We start from the raw sequence: 23,740 nt of genomic DNA on the forward strand, positions 1-23,740 counted from the left end.
GTGATTCAGGGGGACAGGCAGCAGGTAGATGGGACAGGCACCGGAACCTGCTCTCCAGTGGAGCGGCTCTGCCACACTACCTGCCGCTGGCATGTGAAGGGTAGGGCACACATCAACAGCACAGCTCCCAGGAATGAATCTTGTTGTACCCACAGTGTGCCACTTTCTGCATATTGTCAAATAATCCTTCCAGAAGCTGAGCAAGACAAGGGAACTAGATGCCAGAAATACCTGGTTTAACCAGGGCCCTATGGCTGTGGGTAGGGACTGGGGGTTAACCCTGACCGACTGCCTATTTCAAAGATAAGGAAACAGGCACTGAGAGACCAAGGCGCTTAGCCAGTGTTGGGCACGCCCCAACCCGAGGGATCTGCCTGTGCTACCAATAGCATGCCACCTAACATGGAAAGTGGGAAGTTGAAGAAGAAAAAAGCTAGCCAGAAGGACAGTATCAAGCCTGACAAGGCCACTGGGCCACCACAAGACTCAGCTCTCAGCTGTAACCTCTCTGTGTCCCGGCTCACACATCTCAGGTGCTCTGCTTTGTCTCTCAAGCTAAGCCGAAACCAGCTTCACTGCCCTCAGCCCTGATTCCCTCTGTACCATAGAAATGGGTCTGTGCCCTCATCCACACATCCTGACTTCTGTTTTCCTTCATCGGTTTGTAAGAGACTGTGTGTCACTATGTAGTCCAAACTGGCCCAGAACTCAGTGGTACCAGGCAGAGAGAAACCTCGCCTCAGCGCTTCCCCACAAGGAGGTTAGCAGATCTGCTGAGGGTGCCATGGAACACAGGCCGACAATAGACCCGTGGTTGAGCTCTAACCCCTCTGCTATGCTCAGTGCTAGGTCCCAAGCTCACCATGTATACTAAGTGCACAGGCTCTCTGTGCCCTGGAGTATGTGTGTGCACCACATACGTGCCTGGTGTATGGAGGCCAGAGAAAGGCATTAGAATCCATGGAACTGGCGTTACCGATGGCTGTGAGCCACCATGCGGGTGCTGCGCATCAAACCCGGGTCCTCTAGAAGAGCAGTCAGGGCTTTAACCACCGAGCCCTCTCTCCAGGCCTTACTGAGTTTGTACGGCGGAAGAGTGGTGGGTATCCGTCGACTCCTTTCCTTGCGTTGCTTGAGATGACTGTGCAGCCCTCGTCAATCAAATTGGTATATTACATGGACTGCTTTTCTTTTGAACCTCCTTGAATTTGTGGAATAAATCCTACTTGATTATGGAGCACAATCCTTAACAAGTCACTGTTGAATGTTGTTTACATCCGTGCTCGTATAGGATGACGAGCCAAGTTTTCTTTTCTTGTGGAGTTTGGTGGACTTCGGTGTCAGGGCTGGCTTTGCACAATAAGAATTATTTATTCTTTCTTTTTTCTTTTTTTTTGATAGGACTGGTGTGCATGCTTCCTTAAGTTCTTGGTAGAATTCCCCAGCTCTGCCATCTGGTCTTGGGTTTTCTTTACTGTGAGGTCTGATTCCCATGCCACACTTCTTTGCAAATGTTAAGATTTTTGCAGTTAGTCACAGTGATCTTGCTCAGACATTTCCCCATTTCATCCCGTCTAGGTTATCCAACTATATATAGTTCTCTTTATTCCTGCAAGGTCAGTAGCAATAACTGTTAGAAATAAGACAAGGGCCAACGTTGGTATGGAAGAGGAGCTGACGCAAAATTAATCTCCAGGAAAGAGAGCAGAGGGGTGTGGCCTGATTCCTTCCTGTGATGGGGTCTGACCAGCACTCTAAGGGGCAGGCTGAGCTAACAATATGGCTCCATTTTTGTCTGGCTTTAGTGACTGTGGTCTGTTCTTCCTGTTTGTTGAGTCTCCTTTTCACAGCCAGCTGTCCAATGTGTGTTTCTACAGCAGAAACTTCTGAGAGCTGCTCTTGCTGTACCCCGCGAGTGTTCTTATGCTGTGTTCCCATCTCCATCGTCTCAAAGTTTGTTCCAGTTTCCCGTTGCGGTGGTCTGAAGGAGACTGCCCCCCCCCCCAGGCTCATATATTTGAATGCTTGGTCCCCAGCTGTTGGACCGGGGAAGGACTGGCAGGTGTGTCACTGTGGGAGTGGCTTTGAGGTTTCCTAAGCCCACCTCATTCCCAGTCTGCTTTCTCCCTGTCTGTCTTGTGCCTGTGGATCAGATGTGAGCTGTCAGCCGCGGCTCCAGCACCATGCGTGCCTGCTGCTGCCATGTTCCCTGCCACGGTGGTCATGGACTCACGCTCTGAACCCATGAGCTCCCAGTAAACCGTTTCTTCTATAGGCTGCCTTGGTCGTGGTGTCTTTCTAGAGCAATAGAAAAATAACCAAGGGAGAAGTTGTGTGAGGGAGTGGGGTTTTGCATGACAGGCCTGGCCATGCTGTTTTTGGAGAATAGGGAGACCTTGGGACTTTCGACTAGGAAAGCAGTTGAACACTGTAAGCAGGGAGTTAATGGGCCAGTAGTAGGGGCTTGGAAGATGGCAGTGCTGGGAGTAAGGTGGACAAGAGGCCCCTCAGGAGGCTTCAGAGAGGAGCAATAGTCGCTGCTGGGCTAAAGTCCGTTCTCACGAGATTTTGGCAGAGGCTGTGACTGCTTTTTGCCTTTGTTTTAGGAATCTGCCTGAGGCTAAGCTGGCGAGTTCGGGACAGATTATGTCGACAGTGAAGGTGTCAAGACAACCTAAAACTGGCTCGGTCACGTGATTATTAGTGATAACTCTTAAGCAAACCTAAAATGATAACGGGCCAAAACAAAAACAAAGTGTAGTTTGAGGAGAAAAGGAACCGCAGGAAACTGAATGTTGGAGCCTAGGCTTATGCTGAGGGAGGCGAGGAAAGACCTGACCCACACAAGACGAAGGGCAAAAAACCGTTTCCACAAATCAAAGCTTATTCAAATGTAACTCAAGGAGAAGGGCAGGCTCCTCACCAAGCACACAGCTGGCTTGGCAGCCCTGGCCACGTGAGTCTAGCTTTGGAGTCGTGAAAGATACAGGACTAAGGGTTGTGGGATCTTCCTCTGTGGTTAAGGGAGAGCCATGGAGGGCAGGTGTGCCTCAGGAGTCCATACACGAAAGCCTGGAGGGGCCACCGTGTGAAGCTGTGGAAGTGAGGCCTGGAATGCGGTGGAGACCCCTAGAGGTTAGAGCGCTGCACAGAGGGAGGGGCACCAGCCTGGGAGAGAAGCAATGAATGCTAAAGGGGCAGCGTTAATAACAGCACGAGAGAGGGACCTTTGCAGCTGGGCCCAAACCACAGTGGGTGACAGAATATGACACGCAGAGAGAACTTGAGTGTGGAGTTTATTGAGAGAGTAAGGAGAGGGAGGGAAGGAAGGGGGGGGCAGGTTAGGAAAAAGATAGAGACCTGCCTCTCCAGAAGGACAGCAGGGAAGAGGGGGTGGAGCTTGTCTCTTAAAGGGACCTTTGCGCCTGTGTACAGATTAGGCTGGTCAGTGTACAGCCTGGGTACATCCTGCCAGAGGCCAGGCCAGGCCAGCAGAAAGCCTGGATCCTAACAAGCAGAGCCATCTAAGCCCCTGACATCAGACATGGAGCTACAGGATTTGGAGTTTGCCTTGCTGAGTTTTGGTCTAGTTTGGGTACTGGCTGGTTTTATGTTTCAACTTAATGCAAGCTAGAGTCATCAGAGAGAAAGGAGCTCAGCCGAGGAAAAGCCTCCATGAGATCCAGCTGTAAGGCATTTTCTCAGCAATCAATGTGGGAGGGACCAGCTCATGGTGGGTGGTGCCTTCGCTGGCTGCATATGGTCCTGGGTTCTATAAGAAGGTAGACTGAACAAGCCAAGAGAAGCAAGTCACTGAGCAGCTCCCCTTCGTGGCCTTTGCATCAGCTCCTGGTTCCAGCCCAGCTTGAGTTCCTTTTCTAACTTCCTCTGATGAGGGACTATGATTTGGTAGGGTAAGCCAAGTCAATCCTTTCCTCCCCGACTTGGTTTTGGGTCATAGTGTTTTGTCGCTGCAATAGAAACCCTAACTTTGGCCCGGCATTTCCTCACTCTTCCCCATTCTTCCCGTCTGGAACGATAACGTATATTCTTTGGCACTGCGCGTTGAAAGTGTGTAATGTGTAGTGTGCTTTTTGGATTTCACAGGGAGTTCCAATTGAGAGCTTGCCTTGAGTCTCAGACGAGACTCTGGACTTCAGACTTTTAACAGTGAGGAGACTGTGAAAAACTATGGGGACTTTTGAAGATGGAGTAAGTGAATTTTGCAGTACAATATGGCTACACGTCTATGGGGCCAGGGAGTGGAATGTGCTGGTTTGAATGGGACTGTCCTCTTAGGTTCAGCAGGTAGTGGGACTTTAGCTGAGTTCTTCCATCCTGGGAACCCACAAGATGAACCTCTGTGTTAAGTCGTGAGCGTAGCCCCAGCGCCTGGCTTGGAATTGCATTGGTCTGGACTCCAAATCCCAGAATGCCAGGTCCTCAGCCCTCCCTTGGTGGGGGGGGACCAGGACCACTCCCACAGGGTATTTAAGTGGCTCCCAGAGGAGGAACACGTGGTTCCTGGTTTGCACGTGCTCCCCGCTTTCCTGTCTCCCTGCCGTGCGCTCGGCCACCTGAGAGCGCCATATTTAATAAAACAATGGACATTTTAATTTGGTTTGATCTTACCTAATTGGGTTTTTTTGCGCCGGCAGAGCCACCCATTTTAGGATTTTTTTTTTTTTCTAACACTTTGAACTCCACACTGTAGGAGCCAGCCACGATAAGCTAAGTATGGGCAGGTCACCCAAAGGAAGTTCTTTACTTCCAATTGTTATCACCTGCCAGAGTAGAACTCGGCTATCAATAAATTTAATAAAAGGCCTGAGTCTCAGTAGTTTACCCTGAAGCAATACCTGGCTGCAGGAAGAACCACAAACTTGAGATTATCCAAGCACCACCCAAAAACAGACCATCCAAAGGAAATGCCTAACGTTCCAACCCGATGTAGATAGGACCACCTGGCAGCACACACTCACCACGACACCCTGAGACAACTGTCAGCCAATCAGGGGTCCTGAACCTCAGAGACCCCTCACCCGCACCTTTATAAAAACCCAATTCTAACTGAGCTCGGGTCTCTGTTTATTCCAATACGTTGGACATACGGAGAGACCGAGTTTGCAAACCTACTTAAAATTTTTGCTTTTACATACGGGACTCGGTCTCCTTCTTGGCTTTTGTGGGGACTTTGTGGATTTGGGTATAACACACACAACACAGTGGCACTCATGCACCTACATATACACCATACACACACATATATACACATATACACCATGCACGCATACACACATAAACACACATATACACACATATACACCACACACATTCACACATATACACACTTATGTACCCCCCACACATATACACACATACACACCACACACACATTCACACATATACACACATATACACCACACATACATGATACAGTGGCACTCATGCACCTACATATATGCCACACACACATGCACCACACACAGAAAAACACATACATAAACACACATAAACACCACACAATTCACACAATAAATAAATGTAAATAGTTAATCTAATAAATATTGCCTATCCACCAATTTTAGAAGCTATTGTAGTCACTCATTCAGAAAAGAGGAAACAAGTTCCTCCATGAGTGGCAGGTTTCCTCACTTGAACAACAAGGCTGACCTGAGTGCCCACCCCATTGTCACCACAGTGGCTGTCCACAGGCAATCACAGAGACCATGGGTTCACAGGGCCCAGCACAGCCCAAATGCTCCCTGCTGAAAGACTACACTTCCCAGCTTCCCTCGCAGACTATGGAAGGCATTTCCACCCTGATAAAGGAAAGGCCGCACTCCATCTCCTGGGGGCATTTTGGCTATCTGCTTGCAAGAGTAACAAAGGTGTCCCCTCCCTGTGAGTAAACATGGTTCTGCCTAAGGTCCTACTGAGCCTCTCTTTCTGCCCACCATCTTCTCTACAGCTGCCCTAAGCAATCTAACACAGCCCTTACATTAAATCCACCCCCAGCCTCCTCCACTGCCGTGTCAAATCTGCACACATGCATGCTTGAAATAAGACACCTGCAGGCCACTCCCTGGGCCACTGTGCAGCGCAGAAAAATAAGGAAACAGCTTCAGGTTAGAGAGATGGCTCAGAAGTTAAAAGTAATTGCTGCTCTTTCAGAGGACCTGGGCTCGGTTCCTAGCACCCACATAAAGGCTAACAATTGCCCATCTCCAGTCCTAGAAGATCTGGAGCCCTTTTCTGGATGCCGAGACACCACACACATACACAAACGCACACGCACACACACGATGAGCAGACATGTGTAGGCAAAACACTCATACTCATAAAGTACATAAATCTTAAGAAACAGCCTAATGGCTCATCCCCAGACAACAGGTTAAAGGAACTATGGTACCTCCATACAGTGAAAAACCAAGGCAAGGCTTTTATGTACTAACAGGGACACATTTAGGATAAACAGCTAAACAGGGAAAGGCAGTGGAGTGTTGCATTTTAGACAAGTACCTCCTGGAACACATGTGCACCTCTGGTGGCCTCCAGTCAGAGACCAAGGTAGGCAGCTGGGGGCAGGAGTCCAATATGGGTTTTCCTCAGGGGATTTTAGAGCTATGAGCATATAAATCATATCCGGTAGCGTACATTTAAAATTTAGCTGGGTGGTGGTGGTGTCTTTAATCCCAGCACTCAGGAGACAGGGGCAGGCGGATCTCTGTGAGTTCAAAGCCAACCTGGTCTACAGAGTGAGATAGCCAGGATTGTTTTGTCTCTAAAAACAAAATCAATTTAAGAAGGTAAATAGTTTGGACCGTCAGAGTTGATGTCTTGCCTGGCCAAGCTAGGAGGGGAAACTGTCCTCAGTGCTCACAATGTGGTCACTGGGGAAATCGAGTCTGAGACACAGGTACACCCTCCTGGATCCCCATCCAATACTGGGCCTGGGTTACTACAATATCTGAAACATTTATTAAAGTCCTCAAAATCATTCTTATTCAAAAGAAGGCATACATAGCCCCTGGCACTGGAAACTTGTCTGTGCCCAGGTCAGCCATCCACAAACACCTTGGAAGACCCCTGCCCTCACTGTGGAGGGTACACCCGACCAAGTGGGAAGGGCACACGCAGGCCTTGGACCTTTTGAACTGGACCGGACTCCCTTGAGTTTCCTGGTCACTGCTGTTTCAGTGCTTTTGATCCCCACTTCCTCTGGTGGGACACCGTGGCACCAGTCACACACACCCCGTGCTGAGTGGGCACTACCTGACTGAGTTTTCATCACGCGGATAGCCTTGGCTTTGGCCAGCTCCAGGACGGTAATCCACTGCTGCCGGTCCACCTCGGAGCCGGCCTTGAGGTGGTAGGTCCTTGCCCCGTTGCATAGCAAGATTCCACAGGAGTCCTCAGTGTCGATGTGTGCGGAGGCCAGGTTGATGGTTCCACGGCAGGTGTGGGCCATTTCACCCTGGTTTCTGTGGGATTCAAGAGAAGGTATGAGGTGAGGCTCCCGAACCCAAAACTTCCAGACAGAAGAAACTCGTAAAGAAATCTTCATCTCCACCCAGGAGCTGGGACACGCCCTGGGGTCACCAGCGGAAAAGAATGCCTTATTGGGATGACCTGTTTGGGTGGGTCAAGGAGGACTCTGAGGCCTGTCTGCCCACTGTGCGGAGAGGTGGAAGGGCTGTAAGGTGGCATGCCGACTGTGCTCTGAGCCCTCGAGCTGTGACACTAGGAAATGGAGACCCCAACAAGCAGAACAGGTCTGCGGCTTCAGGCCAGGATCTTCCCACTAAGGCTTGGAAGCAAAGACGGAGATGTTGCTACTAGAGCAGAGACTGGGGGCCCAGAGCTCAAAGGGGAGGACCCGAGGGTACCTTCTGCTTTGAAGGAACCCTGGAATGGTGCTGTCCTCGAGACTGTCATTCTGTTCCACCAAGAAAGCCACAGAGCAAAGACGCTATCACTGTTGCTCAAGGCAATGACAGGGCTAATGGGATGCCACCTCATGTCAGTGACGAGACTTGGGGAGCTCACAGCACCAGAGGAGAAGTAGTGGGGACAAAAGTCTGTATTATCTCCAGCTGGGCCCATGTCTAAAAGCCGAGATCTAACTGTCGTGAATGAATTCACTTTAACTCATTCCCTTAGACACTTGAAGGAAATCCAGAACCCCATGAGAAGCACAGATCTCGGCTGTTACAGAGGGAAGAACAGTTGGCAAGCGTCTACTACTGCCAGGGGGATGAATTCACTTGGCAATTTACTGCTGTGCCCTGTATTCTGGTGGTCTGCCATCTTGACTACATCTGGAGCCAATGGGTACACCTGTGGCTGGGTACACCTGTGACAGATTTTTCTTAACTAAATCATCAGAAGTAGAAAGACCCACACTTAATCCAGATCTTTTGAGGTGAAAAGATCCACCTTTAATCTGGGCCAGACCTTCCAGCGGCCCAGATTCTAGTCCTATATAAAGGACATGGAAGAAGGAAGCTCTTGTTCTTTGCCTGCTTAAGGGAAAGGTTTATTTTGGCTCATAATGTAATCGACAGAGCTCCAGAAGTCTCCGAAGTGCTACCCTTCCAGCTCTGCTGCCCACGACACACATAGATTCTATCAGGGGCCATGGCGGGGTGGGGTGGGGGGTCCAGCCTATGCCAGTAGTTCTCCTTGGCAGATGTCCTACGACCCTCAGGGGCTTTCTGCAAGGCACTAACCCTGCTGCAGAGTCCCTGGCCTCTGCAGCTCTCCACGATCCCCCTCAATCTTGCATCCTCCATGCCTCATAACCAGCAACCGCATGGATGCTGCCGACAAGCTCTCCCACCAGCTCAGGATGTGGCCACTCTGGACCACAACTGTATCAGTCTAAGTGTGTTGACGCTGGGAGACACTTTCTTAGGCAGTTGCTTCCGAGGAGCAGCTTAGGCTGTCTTGATTTAAATGACCTTAGACGCACCTGATGGAGTTTTGCTCCCAGACACCTTCCCTGTCCCCCTCCCCTTGTGCAGCTCAGGAAGGCTCAGCAATTCAGATCTTCAACAGCATGGACGACATCAGCTCCAGCACGAATGCTCTCCTGTCCTAAAGTTTCCTCTGAAATAAACCGGCCCATTGTTTGTTGGTTTACTTCACTTCAGGTTCTCACAACATGACAGAATAAAAGCAGACTCTTGGCAAGAACACGTTGATGGCCCCTAGTTAATTCCCCGAAACCTCCATCCACGTTTCTCTCAGCGCTCTTGTCTTCTAAGCTCCAACAAAACGGTCCATCAAGCTCTGCTGACAGCATTCAGCGCTCTCCTAGACCAAAGGTCCAAGGTCTTCCACATTCCTCCTACAAAACATTCCCACAGGCCCAAAAGCCAGAGGTCAGGTTCATACAGAAACGGCCTCGCTTCCAGTACCAGCTTGCATCCTAGTCTCTTCTGTGTCGCTGATGACAACACCCTGATGAGATAATTTAAGGTTTATTTTGGCTCAGCGTTCAAGGTACCGTCCATCATGGTGGGAAAGTTAGGGCAGCAGGGGTCTGAACCAGCTGGTCACTTCACACCCACATCAGAAAGCGGAAAGCAATAGACAAACAGATGCACGCTACTGAAAGCCCAGCGAACGATGCTGCCTGCTGTAACTAACATAATTATTTTCCACAGCAATTAATGCAATTAAGATAACCTTTCACAGAGCCCTTCTCCAGGTAACCCTACGTTGTGCCAAGTTGACATTAGACCAGCCATCACAACACCCAACAAATCAATCCCCTATCTGAAGACTGCTTTACCTTTCTGACTCGCTCTGCTTTGGCCACGCCCCTTAGAGAACTTGCCTCTGGGAGCTGAAGCCAGGCCCAGCTCCCATGCTGGCACGAGAGGAAAGGTGCTCCGTGTGCAGACTTGGCAGTGCTGGGGGTGTCTGTCGCAAGCCTCACATCATGGATTTAATTTTAGGATGGAGACTGGGTGTTAAATGTTATAGTGACTAACCAACAGCACCATGCTAGGCAGACTGTTTTTGAGTAAGCCAAACTTGGAAGACCAGGAAAATTCACAAGGCTTTCAGAGACCTGGAAAGGCCCCAGCATCACAATGCAGGAGAACAGAAGAGGGGAACAGGGAAGTAGGGGAACAGAGGAGTAAGGGAGCAGGGGAGGAGGGGAGGAGGGGAGTAGGGGAGGAGAGGAGTATGGGAACAGAGGAGTAGGGGAACAGAGGAGTAAGGGAGCAGGGGAGGAGGGGAGGAGGGGAGGAGGGGAGCAGAGGAGTAGGGGAACAGAGGAGTAGGGGAACAGAGGAGTAAGGGAGCAGGGGAGGAGGGGAGCAGAGGAGTAGGGGAACAGAGGAGTAGGGGAGCAGAGGAGTAGTGGAGGAGGGGAGCAGGAGAAGAGGAGAGCTGGGGAGCAGGAGAGCAGGGCAGGCAGAGAAACAGGCAAAGGCCTAATGTAAAACTGGCAGACACAATAAGGAGTTAGACTCCTTATACCCAAAAGTCAAAACAGTGAGTCCAGGACCCAATATCAGAAAAGAGAGAGGATCAACAGCTCCAGAGGTTTCTGTGGAAACACAGCAAACAAAAGTGCCTCATGCATAGTGGAGATGGGAGAAGCCAGGCCAGTTTGTGATATCAGGATTGCACTGTAAGTTATCCACTGGGCAAGTATAGACCACAGCCCAGTGTGTGTGTATACTGTGTATATAATAAATACTCAGCAGTCTGTGCAGGTTCAAGCAAAGGACTGTAGGAATAAATGGGTGAGAGGTAATATATTTATCAGAAGAAGCATAAACACAATTACAGACTGTGATTGTTAAGCTTGCCAAATAGCACACACCTCTGGGTGGGTCTGTGAAGGTATTTCCAGAAAGGATTAATAAGGTTGGCCCCCCCAGAATGAGCAGACCCTTCCCTTAGCAGCCCAGATATAAAAATAGTTGAGGGTAAACCAGAGCTGCCTTTGCCTGCCCTCCTTTACACCCTGCTAGTGAGTGCATCTATGCTGTTGCTGCTACTGCAGCTGCCATTCTCTACTGACATCCACACCCAGCTTCTTCCGCCTTCCAACATTGAATAGATGGCAGCTCTCCAGGGAACCCTCCAGGCCTGCAGCACCAAGTCAGGACTACTGAGACATCTCGTCCTGTGGGGGCCGCAGTCTTTCTGGTATACAGACAGACAATGTTGGACTATGCAAACCAAATTGCATATAAGTCAATCTCATAAATCTCTCCTTTGTATTACATATTCATAGGTTATCAGTCCTGTTCCTCCAGAGAACCCTGACTAATACATGGACATAGAGAATCACTAATACAGTGTAGAATTCGGAATTGCATTACAAAATAGAGGAAAGACAAGACTGGACAGACTGTTGAAGTTCAAATGAAGACAAGACTGGACAGACTGTTGAAGTTCAAATGAAGCCTGGCACTCGGGTGGTAACCTTGTCACAACGCTGTCGTCCTGGGTTTGGTGAGTTACTGACACTCCTAAAAACAACCCCTCATCTCCCATGTGAGCAGCTCTAACAAAACTCCTGGTGCCACCAACACAAACAAAAGCAGACGTGAAAGTAAAAGGGAGTCTGGGTGATAAGCGGAGGGGCATGGGCCAGAGGAGGGGACAGGAGGGGCAACGGAGTGACTATGATCAGATTAAATTACATACATAATGAGAATCCACAATGAAACCCATCATTCTGCATAAATAATTATGCTAGTATAATATTTTTTAAATTTTAAAATATCAAGAACATCTGAAAAAATGAAAATAGACATTAGCTTTTCTAGTTACCGAGCATTCAAATAAACAGAGACTTTACTCATAATAAAAAAAAATTCAAGGTCTTCAATTTTTCAGTTTCTATTTTATTTGTACTATTTGGAAATCATGTAGTGGGCTCTATAAATCTGGGGCTCAGGGCCTCTCAGAGTCTTGCAGCCCAGGGGAATTCCTGGCCTTGGGATCCAGCTCTATTCTTCCTCTTCCCTCTAGATGGATCATGTTCAATCCACTCTGTGCCAGCAGCAAGGGTTTATTTTTACTTTGTTAATTACATTTGTTTTGTTTTCATTTCAGTGGCTTCTAGTGCAGTTCTGCAAGGAGCCTAGAATTCAGGAACACATCCTCAAACTCAGATCGCTGTCTGGAGTGGCACTCCTGCTCATGGTGTTTATAAAATGCTTTGTTTCTTCCTAAAAAGTCTGGTTGAGAGCCGTAAATATGTCTCATGGATGAAGGTTCCTGCTGCTAAGCCTGAAGAGCTGAGTTCAATTTCTAAGACCTACACGATGGAAGGAGAGAAGATGGAAGAAGAGAACCAACTCCCGCAAACTGTCATCTGACCTCCACAAGTTCCACAGAGGACATACACAAAGAAAGAGGAAGACAGAGAGAGAGAGAGAGAGAGAGAAACAGACACATTCACACAGAGAGAAGCACATACAGTAAATAAATGTAACTTTTAAAAATCTAAAGGATTGTGGTTGACAACTGGGTGTGTTGACACATAGCTGTAATCCCAGCATTTGGGAGGCCTGGACAGGAGGTTTGACCATTTCAAAGCACGTCTAGGTTACCCCATGAGTTTGGGACCATCCTGAGCTACATGAGACTCTGCCTCTGACACTTAAACAACAAATACATTTTTGAAAAATCCTGGTTGACAGTAGCATAGATACTGAGAGCAACAATAAATAAACGGGACCTCTTGAAACTGAGAAGCTTCTATAAAGCAAAGGACACAGTCAATAAGACAAAAAAGCAGCCTACTGAACCACCAATGTGGCCAACTAAATCCACATTAAACCTGAGAAAGCTTGGAAAGGAATTCTAGACACTAAAAAACAAAGTTTAGTCACATTTTTTTGCTAGGTGGAATTTGCTTGCTAGTGGCATGCTACAGCCTTCTTTTGGCATTCTGGTGGGATCCTTCATGACCCTGTAAATTCTGTGTACTGCATGCCTATGTAACCAGGATCACGGGGATGACACTAGCCCAAGCAGGTCCCCAAGGACTACAGCAGTCTAAGTCTCCAAGTGCCTATGTTTGATGGAAACAGGAAAATGCCTATGTGTCTATATACAGGGCGCTCTGCGTCTCTCAAAGCAAATGAATTAAAACCTTGATGATGGTGCCGGGCGCTGGTGGCTTCACCTTTAATCCCAGCACTAGGGAGGCAGAGGCAGGCAGATCTTTGTGAGTTCGAAGCCAGCCTGGTCTACAGGAGCTAGTTCCAGGACAGGCTTCAGAGAAACCCTGACTCAAAGAAAACAAAAACAAACAAACAAAACCTTGATGCTCTTAATCCAGCCATAGGTTGGGTCTGGCCAATCACTGAGATACTCTGAGGCCATCTTCTGATTGTCCCCATGCAAAATGCTTTATTTATTTTTTATTTTTTTGGATTTTTTAAGGCTTTTTCAATCCATAATGGGTTTTATTTTTTTAACTTTTCTTTTTAATTAATTTATTTATTTATTAAAGATTTCTGTCTCTTCCCCACCGCCGCCTCCCCTTTCCCTCCCCCAATAAAGTCCCCCTCCCTCGTCAGCCCAAAGAGCAATCAGGGTTCCCTGCCCTGTGGGAAGTCCAAGGACCACCCACCTCCATCCAGGTCTAGTAAGGTGAGCATCCACGAAACTGCCTAGGCTCCCATGAAACCAATAGGTACAGTAGGATCAAAAACCCATTGCCATTGTTCTTGAGGTCTCAGTAGTCCTCACTGTCCACTATGTTCAGCGAGACCGGTTTTAACCCGGGCTATTTTTTTGGATTTTTGAGACAGGGTTTCTCCGTAGCTTTTGGTTCCTGTCCTGGAACTAGCTCTTGTAGACCAGGCTGGTCTCGAACTCACAGAGATCCGCCTGTCTCTGCCTCCTGAGTGCTGGGATTAAAGGCGTGCGCCACCACCGCCCTGCAAATGCTTTATTTCTTTTCAATGACAAGAGCCTCCTGGGCTGGAGAGATGGCTCAGAGGTTAAGAGCATTGCCTGCTCTACCAAAGGTCCTGAGTTCAATTCCCAGCAACCACATGGTGGCTCACAACCATCTGTAATGGGGTCTGGTGCCCTCTTCTGGCCAGCAGGCATATAGAATATTGTATAAATAATAAATAAATAAATAATAAAAAAAAAAAGAGCCTCCTGAACTCCCAAGCCTTCCTTGTCTGAGCTGCCCGTGCTCCTTTTCTGGATGAACTGATTGTTTTCCCCGCATTCCCATTCTGCGTTCTGATCCCGAGTCTCGCTGTGAGCTTGGCTAAAATCAACCGACAATAGCCATGCTATAGACTGAAGGCTATCCTGACTTGGAGTTTTCCTCCATCAAATTAATTAGCCATTATAAATTTAGCTTTACTCAGGTTTCAGGACATGCCAAGACATATGAATGTAAGAATGAAACATGGATGGCTTCAGGTCCCATTTCCAATAAAACTCTCCCTGTCATCTGACACCTCACTCACTTGACCACCACTGTCCCCTTTCTGGTACTCTGGTGCTCTGCGTTCCCACAGTTATCCACTTACAGCATCCTCAGCTTCCTTTAGCTCCTCCACATGGTCAGGGTTAGTCACAAGAGCCCCACTCCCCCACTTCTCTAACACTGGTTTTCTGTTCTCGCTATTTCTACATCTCTATAACTAAACACCTGGCATAAACAAGTTGAAAAGGAATGCCAATGGTTTCAATGTTGGTCCACCATTGTGGTGAGGGTGTGACTGAGTAGCCAGGAAGCAGGGAAAGGGAGGGGACTCGGGGACCCGATAAAGACGTCAAAGTCCCTCTTCCAGTGACCGGCTTCCTCTAGTTAGGTCCCATCTCCAAAATTTTCTATGGTTTCTTAGAAATAGTGCCACTCTCTGGAGTCATCAAGTTCATGTTCAGACATAAGTTTGTGGGATATTTCATGCTCAAAATGTAACACTTAGTGATTTGCCTATGTGCAATGGACACAGACCTTCTGTGCTACCTCAAAGCTTCTTCTGCTCCTTCCTAAGTGTCCCATGTGGGCTGCCATTCTTTGAGTCACATAGTAACTGTGAGGAACTGACTTTGCAAACTCTATATTAAAGAAGGGGCTTCGTTTTAAGCCGTGTAATGAGCGGAGTCGGGGGGGAGGCATCTCAGCTCTGGAAATGTGCTGCGATGGTGGAATTTGAACGGATACCCTGAGAAAAGCCCATTAAGGAGCGGGACTATAAAATTTAACGAGGTCCAGATGTTCCTAGGAGGCATCCTGTCCTGAAGATACCTTGTCAGTTATTAACAGCTCTTTGTTAGGTTTTCATGCCCAAAAACTGACCAATGGTTTCAGAAACTACCTTACCCTATGCCCTCCCTACCCAAACCCAAGACAACAGGACATGACCTCCCCTGATTACAGTGTTTCCCCTTTAAAAGTTCTCCTCTCCCTAGGTTCATTGCCGCACTTTTCTCATCCCCCCCCCACACACACTGGGGTGCTGGAAGAGGTGATCCAAGCTCAAGTTTTCATATCAAAGACCCTCATGTAATTTGTGTCAGAAACTGGGCTCCCTGAATTTATTTGGGGAGTGATGGCATACAATGATTATAAACTTGACAGTATCCAGAGTCAATGCCGACAGCATCCACCTCCCTCTGCTTCCTGGCTACAGATGCCCTGTGACCAGCTGTGTCGCAGCCCGCTGCCCCACTGTCCCAGGGTGAAGACTCCCTCAGACTGAACACCAAATGGAACTCTTCCTCCTTCAAGTTGCCTTCATCTGCTTTTGTCGGGATATCTAGCCACAGTGATAAACAAACAGCCAAAGCACAGGGTTTGCATCCACATCTCCAGATTCTTGCACTCGGGTGGTTAGTGGTTTTATTTCTAAGGTGAGACATCATAGGTGATGACGCCATCAAGGTGAGACCCAGTAAGGCTTCCACTGAGCCGGAGCTGAGCCAGTGCCAGTGACTAGCAAGGCAGTGACTATACTGCCAGGCTATTGCTCATGATCCCTGTGAAGAGTTTTGCTATATGTAATTTTATTATGTTAAAGTTAAAACCTTTTTTTTTAATTAGAAAAAAAGGGGAAATTATGTAGGAAGTCCTTTTGTCTATGTGTTGCTTTTATTGGTTAATGAATAAAGCTGTTTCAGCCAATGGCTTAGCAGAGTAAAACCAGGTGGGAAATCCGAACAGAGATATAGAAAGAGAGTAGGTGGAGTCAAGGAGACGCCATGCAGCTGCCAAAGGAAAAAGATGCCAGAAAACCTTACTGGTCAGTCACAGCCTTGTGATGATACATAGATTAATAGAAATGGGTTGATTTAAGACATAAGAGTTAGCCAGAAATATGCCTAAGCTATTGGCCAAGCAGTGTTGTAATTAATATAGTTTCCATGCGATTATTTGGGTCTAGGCCACCGGGAAACGCACAAGCAGTCTCTAGTACACAGCTCCTCATGCCCTGTTGCTTTTCTCCTTCTTATTCAGGATCCCAGCCGACTGACCGGCACTGCCCACTTTTAGGGTTAGCCTTCCCTTCTCAACTAACCTACTCGTAATAATCTCTCACAGGTGTGCCCAGAGGTTTGTCTCTTGAGAGATCCTCATTCTTGTCCAGTTGACAATATTAACCATCATGCTTCTATCTCATCAACTTGATAACCAAACACACTACTTTTAAACCATAGCATTCCTCCCCGTCTCCCAATAGGCTCACTGCCATCTCATAACACAGAACACATTCAGTCCAAATTCAAAAGTCCTGATGGCCTAGCAATTGCAACATTACTTAAAAGTCCAAGACTCATCTGAGGTTCACAGACTCATCTGAGGTTCATAACCTATAAAAAATCAAATGTAGGTTACATCCCTCCAGTGCCCAATGGTGCAGGACAAGCAGACCTGCTCCCGAAGGGAAGGATGGGAACACAACAGGAACGATCAGGCTAAAGCAAGACTGACACCTTTCATTCTCAGTGTCGTGCCGGGCATCTTAGGCTTGTGGTAGAATCCTCTGGGCTCCCAAGAGCTTGGGTAGCTCTCCCTTTCCTGTGCTGCTGCCTATGGCACACACAGCCTCACTCGGGTCAACTCTACCCCATGTCTGCAGCTTTCCTCGGTAGCCATCCCGTGGTTCTATCATGCTGGGGTTTCCATTGCAACTTAGGCTTCATCTTCACAAGTTGGCAAAAAGTCCTCTCTGTAGCTTGTCCCAAAGAATCAAACCCTGACACACATATTCTGGCCTCCATGGCTCTCTGGAAGCATGGCCTGACACTCTACGACACCCTCAATTTCGCAGCTTTCATGCACACAAAATCGGTGCCATGTGAATAATACTGGCAAGTGTTGAGGCTCTGACCTCTGACCAGGGTGAAAGGTAACTAACAGCACAGAGCCTCAAAAGGCCCAATGCTTGCTGTTCTGGACCCTGGCTGCCTGGCATGCACAGACCAAGACATTTGCAGAGGGGCCTTAATCTCAAACTAGATACAAAACCATCCTGGAGAAACAGAAGCCACCAGCTGAGGAACACGGTTACAATGAGTCTATCCAGCAAAGGACTTGAAGGACTTGAGGGGGGGGAGAAGCAGGAAAGGAGCCCAGATAGAGTAGTGCATGCCTTAACCCAGCAGGGGCAAAAGGGGGTGGAGTGGGGGGGTGGAGTGGGGGTGGAGTGCAAAGTCACAGGAGTTCTGGGCTAGCTTGGGCTACTTGAAGCCTTGTCTCAAAAAACTCACAAAAAGAAAATAAAAGGAATGGAGGGTTAACTAAAATCAGTAAGAGACAAATCTCCCACTTCAAGGTTTGTGTGTGTGTGTCTGTGTGTGTGTGTGTGCCCACAAGTTGCATGAATCTATGTCTGTGTACCATGTGCATGTCTTGTGCCTACAGAGGTCTGAAAAGGGTATGGGAATTATGGTGGCTGTGAACCACATTATGGGCGCTAGCAATTGGACCCATGTACTGTGGGAGAGAGCAGTCTGTGCTCTTGACTTGTGACCCCTCTCTCAAGCCAGGCCCTTCCAGTGTCTAATATGAGAATCTAACGTGGACTCTGTCCTCAGGGAATATTTAGGTGCACAGCACAGCATTTTCACCTCCAGGCTCATTCTTCTCTCAGGCTGAGATCTTACACCTGTTGGTTGATAACTGTCCCCAGCCCCCACCTGTTGGTTGATGGTGGTCCCCAGTCCCCACCTGTTGGTTGATGACTGTCCCCAGTCCCCACCTGTTGGTTAATGGCTGTCCCCAGTCCCCACCTGTTGGTTAATGGCTGTCCCCCAGTCCCTGGCAACCAAAGTTACAATCTTTGCTTCGGCAGGTTTAACTAGTTGAATACCTTTTGTAAAGGGAATGATGCAGTGTGTGTCTTCCGTGCCTGCTTTACCTCACTCCAGGTTTATCTATGGCTGTCGCAAATGGCAGGATTCCCTTCCTCTGTGGGGTAGAATGCTATCCCATCATATGCATGGCCCCTCTTTTTAACTGATGGATAAGGGTTAGTTCCTGGGTTTGGCTGCTGTGAATATTGCTGAACACAAGAGTCCTAACATCATTTTGAGGTCCTAACTTCAATTCTGTTGGATAAACAACATTGTTTTTTTAATTTTTAAGGAACTTTTGTACTGGAAAGCAACTTTGTTTTTGTTCCAATTTTAAAGTGGACAAAAGGAAGAGGCAGTGAGCCAGCTCAGTGGGTTAAAGGCATTTACCAGCAAACCTGATGGCTGGCACTGGATCCATCAGGGAAGGAGAAAACTGACTCCTGAGAGTCTGTCTTCTGACCTGTGCATACATGTGCCCATCTTGCATGCGCACGCACACACGCGCATGTGCACACACACACACACACACACACACACACACACACACCAAGCAAGCATATTCTTCCCTGTTCCTCACACAGAGGCTGGACAGCTCCATGGAGGACCAACAGGACAGAGCCACTAGTTCGTTAGTTTGGCCCATGGAGATCCACAGATTTGCCTCCCCCCCAGCCTGTAGGTCTATTCCCTAAAGCCATCAGAGCTGTGTGGTCAGCAACTCTAATTGCCACACGGTGCCAGCAAAGAGAAGCCTCCACATATGTTTGCTCTAGAAAGGGGAGTGTCACTGTGAGACCTGACCCAGTTCATTTTGCCTGGCCTCATTTTTGTCACTTAAAGTTTCCCTCAGGAGATGCTAAAAAAGGCCCCACTACAAGGACACTCAATATATGTATATTTTAATGAAAGTGCAAAAGGAGGCTTGCAAGGCAGTCCCCTGCTCCTGAAGCTCACCGACTGAAATTAGCACCCTTGAAGTGGGCAATGCAGACATGGTTAGCATGTATTTGTCATATCCCTCGTGACCTGTTAGAATCAGCCCCACTGTACAGAAAGGGAAGAGCTCAGGGAAAGATAAATCTACTTCTGGCCTGTAGAACTGGTCGACCACAGAGCCAGAGCAAGCATCAGGGAACATGATAACTCATCTTTGCTATCAACGAGCTCAATTTAGAATCACCTGGGAGGCTGGTGAGACACACCTCTTGGTGTGGCCCTGAGGGACGCCCACCCTGAAGGTGCACAGGCTAGGGGCCAAGACAGATTTAAAAGGGGAACACGGAGAAGACTAGCCAAGTGTTGGCATTCCCCTCTCTCCCCTTCCTGGGGAACTTCTCTCCTCTACCACATCCTCACCACTGTGATGCTCTGCCCAAGCAGATGGGACCAAAAGACCAAGGGCTAGACCCTCCAGAACCATGAGCCAAGATAAGGTGTGTTTGTCATAGAGATAAGAAAGCTGAAGAATACACACTTTTTGGTCACTGGGACGTGCCTCTTTTGATGGAGAATACTAAAGTAGGTACTCAGAATAATGTGTTGTTTTATCTGGTGATAATCTGTATCTATTATCTGCAAGCTAATCCCAAGCCCCGTGAGACACAGCCTGTTTGGTCCTCACCTGGCTCGGGGAGAACCTCAGACAGTACGAGGGCTGAGTGAATTGATGCTGGAGCATATACAATCGGTAGACCAGATTCAGGACACCTCACTCCACAGCATCAGCACCAATCACTGAACAACCATCAGACCCACCGTCGTGGTTCCACCAACATGCCGGAACACCACCATGGCCTGGCCATGGCTCAGCACTTCCTGGGTTCAGGTTGAAAGCCTGCTACAGAACATCAGGCAAATGTTTCAGCTGCCCAGTTTTCACTGGGATGTCTTGCCAAGTAGAAAGTTAGCCAGTAGCATGTTGTTGTTGTTTGTTTGTTTGCTTCCCAACACAAAAAGATGAGCCCGCAATCTTTCCACAGCACTATACTCTGGGTTGAGCCTCCGCCCTGGGCTTCAACAGGCGGAACCCGCATGCTGTCACTCAGACCCATTCTCACTGCCTGCGCAGGCCATGGCAACCTCACCGAGAAGCAGCCACAGCTTCTCCATCTATCTGTGTACCAACCCCAGTGCCTGTCCCAGACAATTCCTGTCTGAACCCCGTTCTCTAAATGTTCTAAGCCTAGTGAGCATTCTGCCACTGAGCTACACCCACAGCCCCACCCTACACTACTTCCTGTCTTTCATTAGACCCCACTCCCTGACATCTTGAGTTCTTCTTGAGCTTGCTCTTCCTCCCTGATCGATGCTCCTGCAATCACACAGCCTCCCAGTTTCCTGGCTGTGCCTGTCCTGTGTACATGCTGTTCCTTCTACCTGCATGCTGTTCCCTTTACCTGCATGCTGTTCCCTCTATTTGCATGCTGTTCCCTCTACTTGCATGCTGTTCCCTTCACCTGCATGCTGTTGTTCCTTTACCTGCATGCTCCTCTCACACCCTGTATGTTGTCCCTCTGCCTGTGTATAGTCCTCTACCTAGATGCTTCCCTCCCAATAGTGCAGGCCCCTTTCAGCAGCCCCTGGAACTGTCACGTCACCAAAGCAACTCCCATACCCTGGGCTTCTCCCATCACAGCTGAACCTGGATCACATTCTAATTCTATAAAGTTCTGTGGGAGAGTCAACCATTTGTTTAATTAATGGTGAATAAAGGATCATGTAGGGTCTTTTTTTTTTTTGACGCATTAGCTATACCATTAGGCCAATATACACGGCCAATAAGCGGAAGACAAGTTTACACATTTATCCCGCTAAGCACTGTGGACCTGAGAGATGGCTCAGCAGTGGAGAGGCTGCTCTTCCAGAGCACCTGGGCTCCATTCCCAGCACCACGTGGCAGCTCACAACCACCTGTAACTCCAGCTCCAAGGAATCCGATGCCCTCTCTGGCTTCCAGAGGCACCAGGCACACATGCAGTGCACAGACACACATGCAGGCAAAACATCCATACACATAAAACAGTAATAATAATAACATAAAGATTTAAAGATTCCCTCAAGCAATGCTGAGCATTTGAAGATCAAAATACATTAAAAAAAAAAAAACTTGAACTCTACGGGCTCATACTGATACATATAAATAAATTAACAGATGAATAAATACATAACAAAGGATATAGGACAATGCCTACTAAGAAATGTGGAGATGATAGTGTTAACTGAAAAATCACATATTGGCAGTCATCAAAGCAACAGCTGATGGTGCATAAATCATCAAAGGATCCTAATACCAGTGGATGAAAGTTTGTCAAGGAACAGGAGTTAATGTTCTCCATTAACTCCAGTTAATGTCCAGCACTAGTGTGAATGGTCTTCTGTTAATTCTCCAGTTAAAATCCAGCATCGGTGTGAACTGACTCCTGTTAATCCTCCAGCTAATGTCCAGCATCAGTGTGAATTGACTCCTGTTAATTCTCCAGGTAATGTCCAGCATCGGTGTGAACTGACTTCTGTTAATTCTCCAGGTAATGTCCAGCATCGGTGTGAACTGATTCCTGTTAATTCTCCAGTTAAAGTCCAGCATCAGTGTGAACTGACTCCTGTTAATCCTCCTCCAGATAATGTCCAGCATTGGTGTGAACTGATTCCTGTTAATCCTCCAGGAAATGCCCAGCATCAATGTGTCTTCCTATAAAAACACCTACTGGCTGGAGCAATGGCTCAGCAGTTAAGAGCACATAATGCTCTTTCAGAGGGCCCAAGTTTGACTCCCAGCACCCACAGGGCACACAGCTGCCTATAACTCCAGCTGCACCGCATCTAACACCTCTGGCCTCAGCGGGCACTCATACACATCTGGTGCACACACAGACATATAACATAATTGGTTTAAAAAAATCTTTTAAAAAACACTAATTACTTAGCAATTAAAAAAATCACAAAATTCATTAAGTCTGCAGTGGAGAAATCTGGCAAGCACCACCCTGGCCAAATAATAAAAGCTATGTGCTAATAATAGAACGAGAAACCAGCATCACATGCTTCCTGACAGGGTGTGCTGAGGAGGACCCAGCACTGTTCTGCAGTGCTTCTTCCAAAAACACAGGACCTAACTCTAAATACACAGAAATGGCAAGAGACCCACAGTCAAGCATTCTGCAGCGACTGTCATGTATTTACCACAGATGTCAAAATCATGAATAATGGGGAAACAAAAAATGGATCTGTTTGAAATTAATGTGCATGGCACAGCCCTGCACTGGATTCTGTGCCCCACAGGACCCTGGGGCAGATGGCACATGAAGTCAGCCTGTGGGTTCCTGGCAACATTGTGTCATGGCTTGTGCTGAGGAGCGGGGAGAACGTCCCTGCTTTAAGAAATATTCACGGAAGGAGTTAATGATAACATACAGCCACACGGGCTAGAATCCCAGCCCTCAGGAGGCTGAGGTAGGAGGATCATAAATTCAAGGCCAGTAAGGACTTCACGGTAGGAACTTGTCAAAAAGAAAAAGAAAAAAAAAAGAGGAAAGGATAATGGACCTCATTATAACTATTCTTAAAAGACAATGCATGCAAATATAACATAAATATAAGGCAAACAGCAAGGAGTTTCTCACACTATTTCTGTAACTTTCCTCCAAATTTAAAATTATATCAACATTAAAAGTATCTTCCACTATTCTGGCTTGTTCGTTTTTAGTTAATTTTATTTTATTATGTTTTTAGATGCCTGTTTATATCTTACTGAGAGAGAGAAACGGTGGGTGGGAGGTGGAGAGGATCTGGGAGGAGTCAGGGGAAGGAAAACCATGATCAAGATATATGGTATTAAAAAATCTATTTTCAACTTCAGAAGGTTATCGTTTACAAACCTGAAGATAAGCATCGATGAGTTGCAAGTGTGTGGACCTTATTAGAAATTGTAAAGAACTGGGGGCTTGGGAGGTGGCTCAGCCATTCCACTGCGCTGCAGAGGGATGGGGACTGGAGAGCCGATCCCAGGACTCACACACTTCCAGCTTCACAGAGGCAGGCGGGTCATCTCCTGAGCACACTGGCCGCCAAGGCTGGCTACATCAGAGTAGAAGAGTGATCAAGGCTGACTCCTGACATCAGCTATCGCATGCATGTGCACACATATGCACACCCCCCACAAATTACATGTGTGTGCACACACATGCAAACGTGCATATACCCATACACGCACCCCCACCACATACACATGTGCACACATAAAAATGGAAAAAAGTAAAAAAAAATTAAAATCCATAGTGAAATGTTGGTATTAACGGGATATGTGCTAACATTATAGAATTACTGTTTTGTGTTAGACATAAAGTGCACACATACACCATGCACACATGGGGCTGGTGAGGATGGCTCAGTAGGGAAAAACACTTGCCACGGAGCCTGCCGACCTGAG

General features: G+C 47.7%; 1 protein-coding gene across 2 annotated transcripts in view; it reads right to left on the reverse strand.

Moving 5' to 3' along the window:
* Osbp2 (oxysterol binding protein 2) overlaps window positions 1–23,740 on the reverse strand; it is a 155,392-nt gene that overhangs the window by 105,945 nt on the left and 25,707 nt on the right. For both annotated transcript variants that reach the window (XM_050141413.1, XM_050141412.1), the window contains exon 2: window positions 7,276–7,484. In XM_050141413.1, the coding sequence (XP_049997370.1) occupies window positions 7,276–7,484 (209 nt within the window). The remainder of the gene's footprint in view (window positions 1–7,275; window positions 7,485–23,740) is intronic.

This window comes from Alexandromys fortis, unplaced genomic scaffold, assembly GCF_014885135.2.
Source record: "Alexandromys fortis isolate MF-2015 unplaced genomic scaffold, M_Fortis_MF-2015_v1.1 scaffold_7, whole genome shotgun sequence".
Lineage (NCBI taxonomy): Eukaryota > Metazoa > Chordata > Mammalia > Rodentia > Cricetidae > Alexandromys > Alexandromys fortis.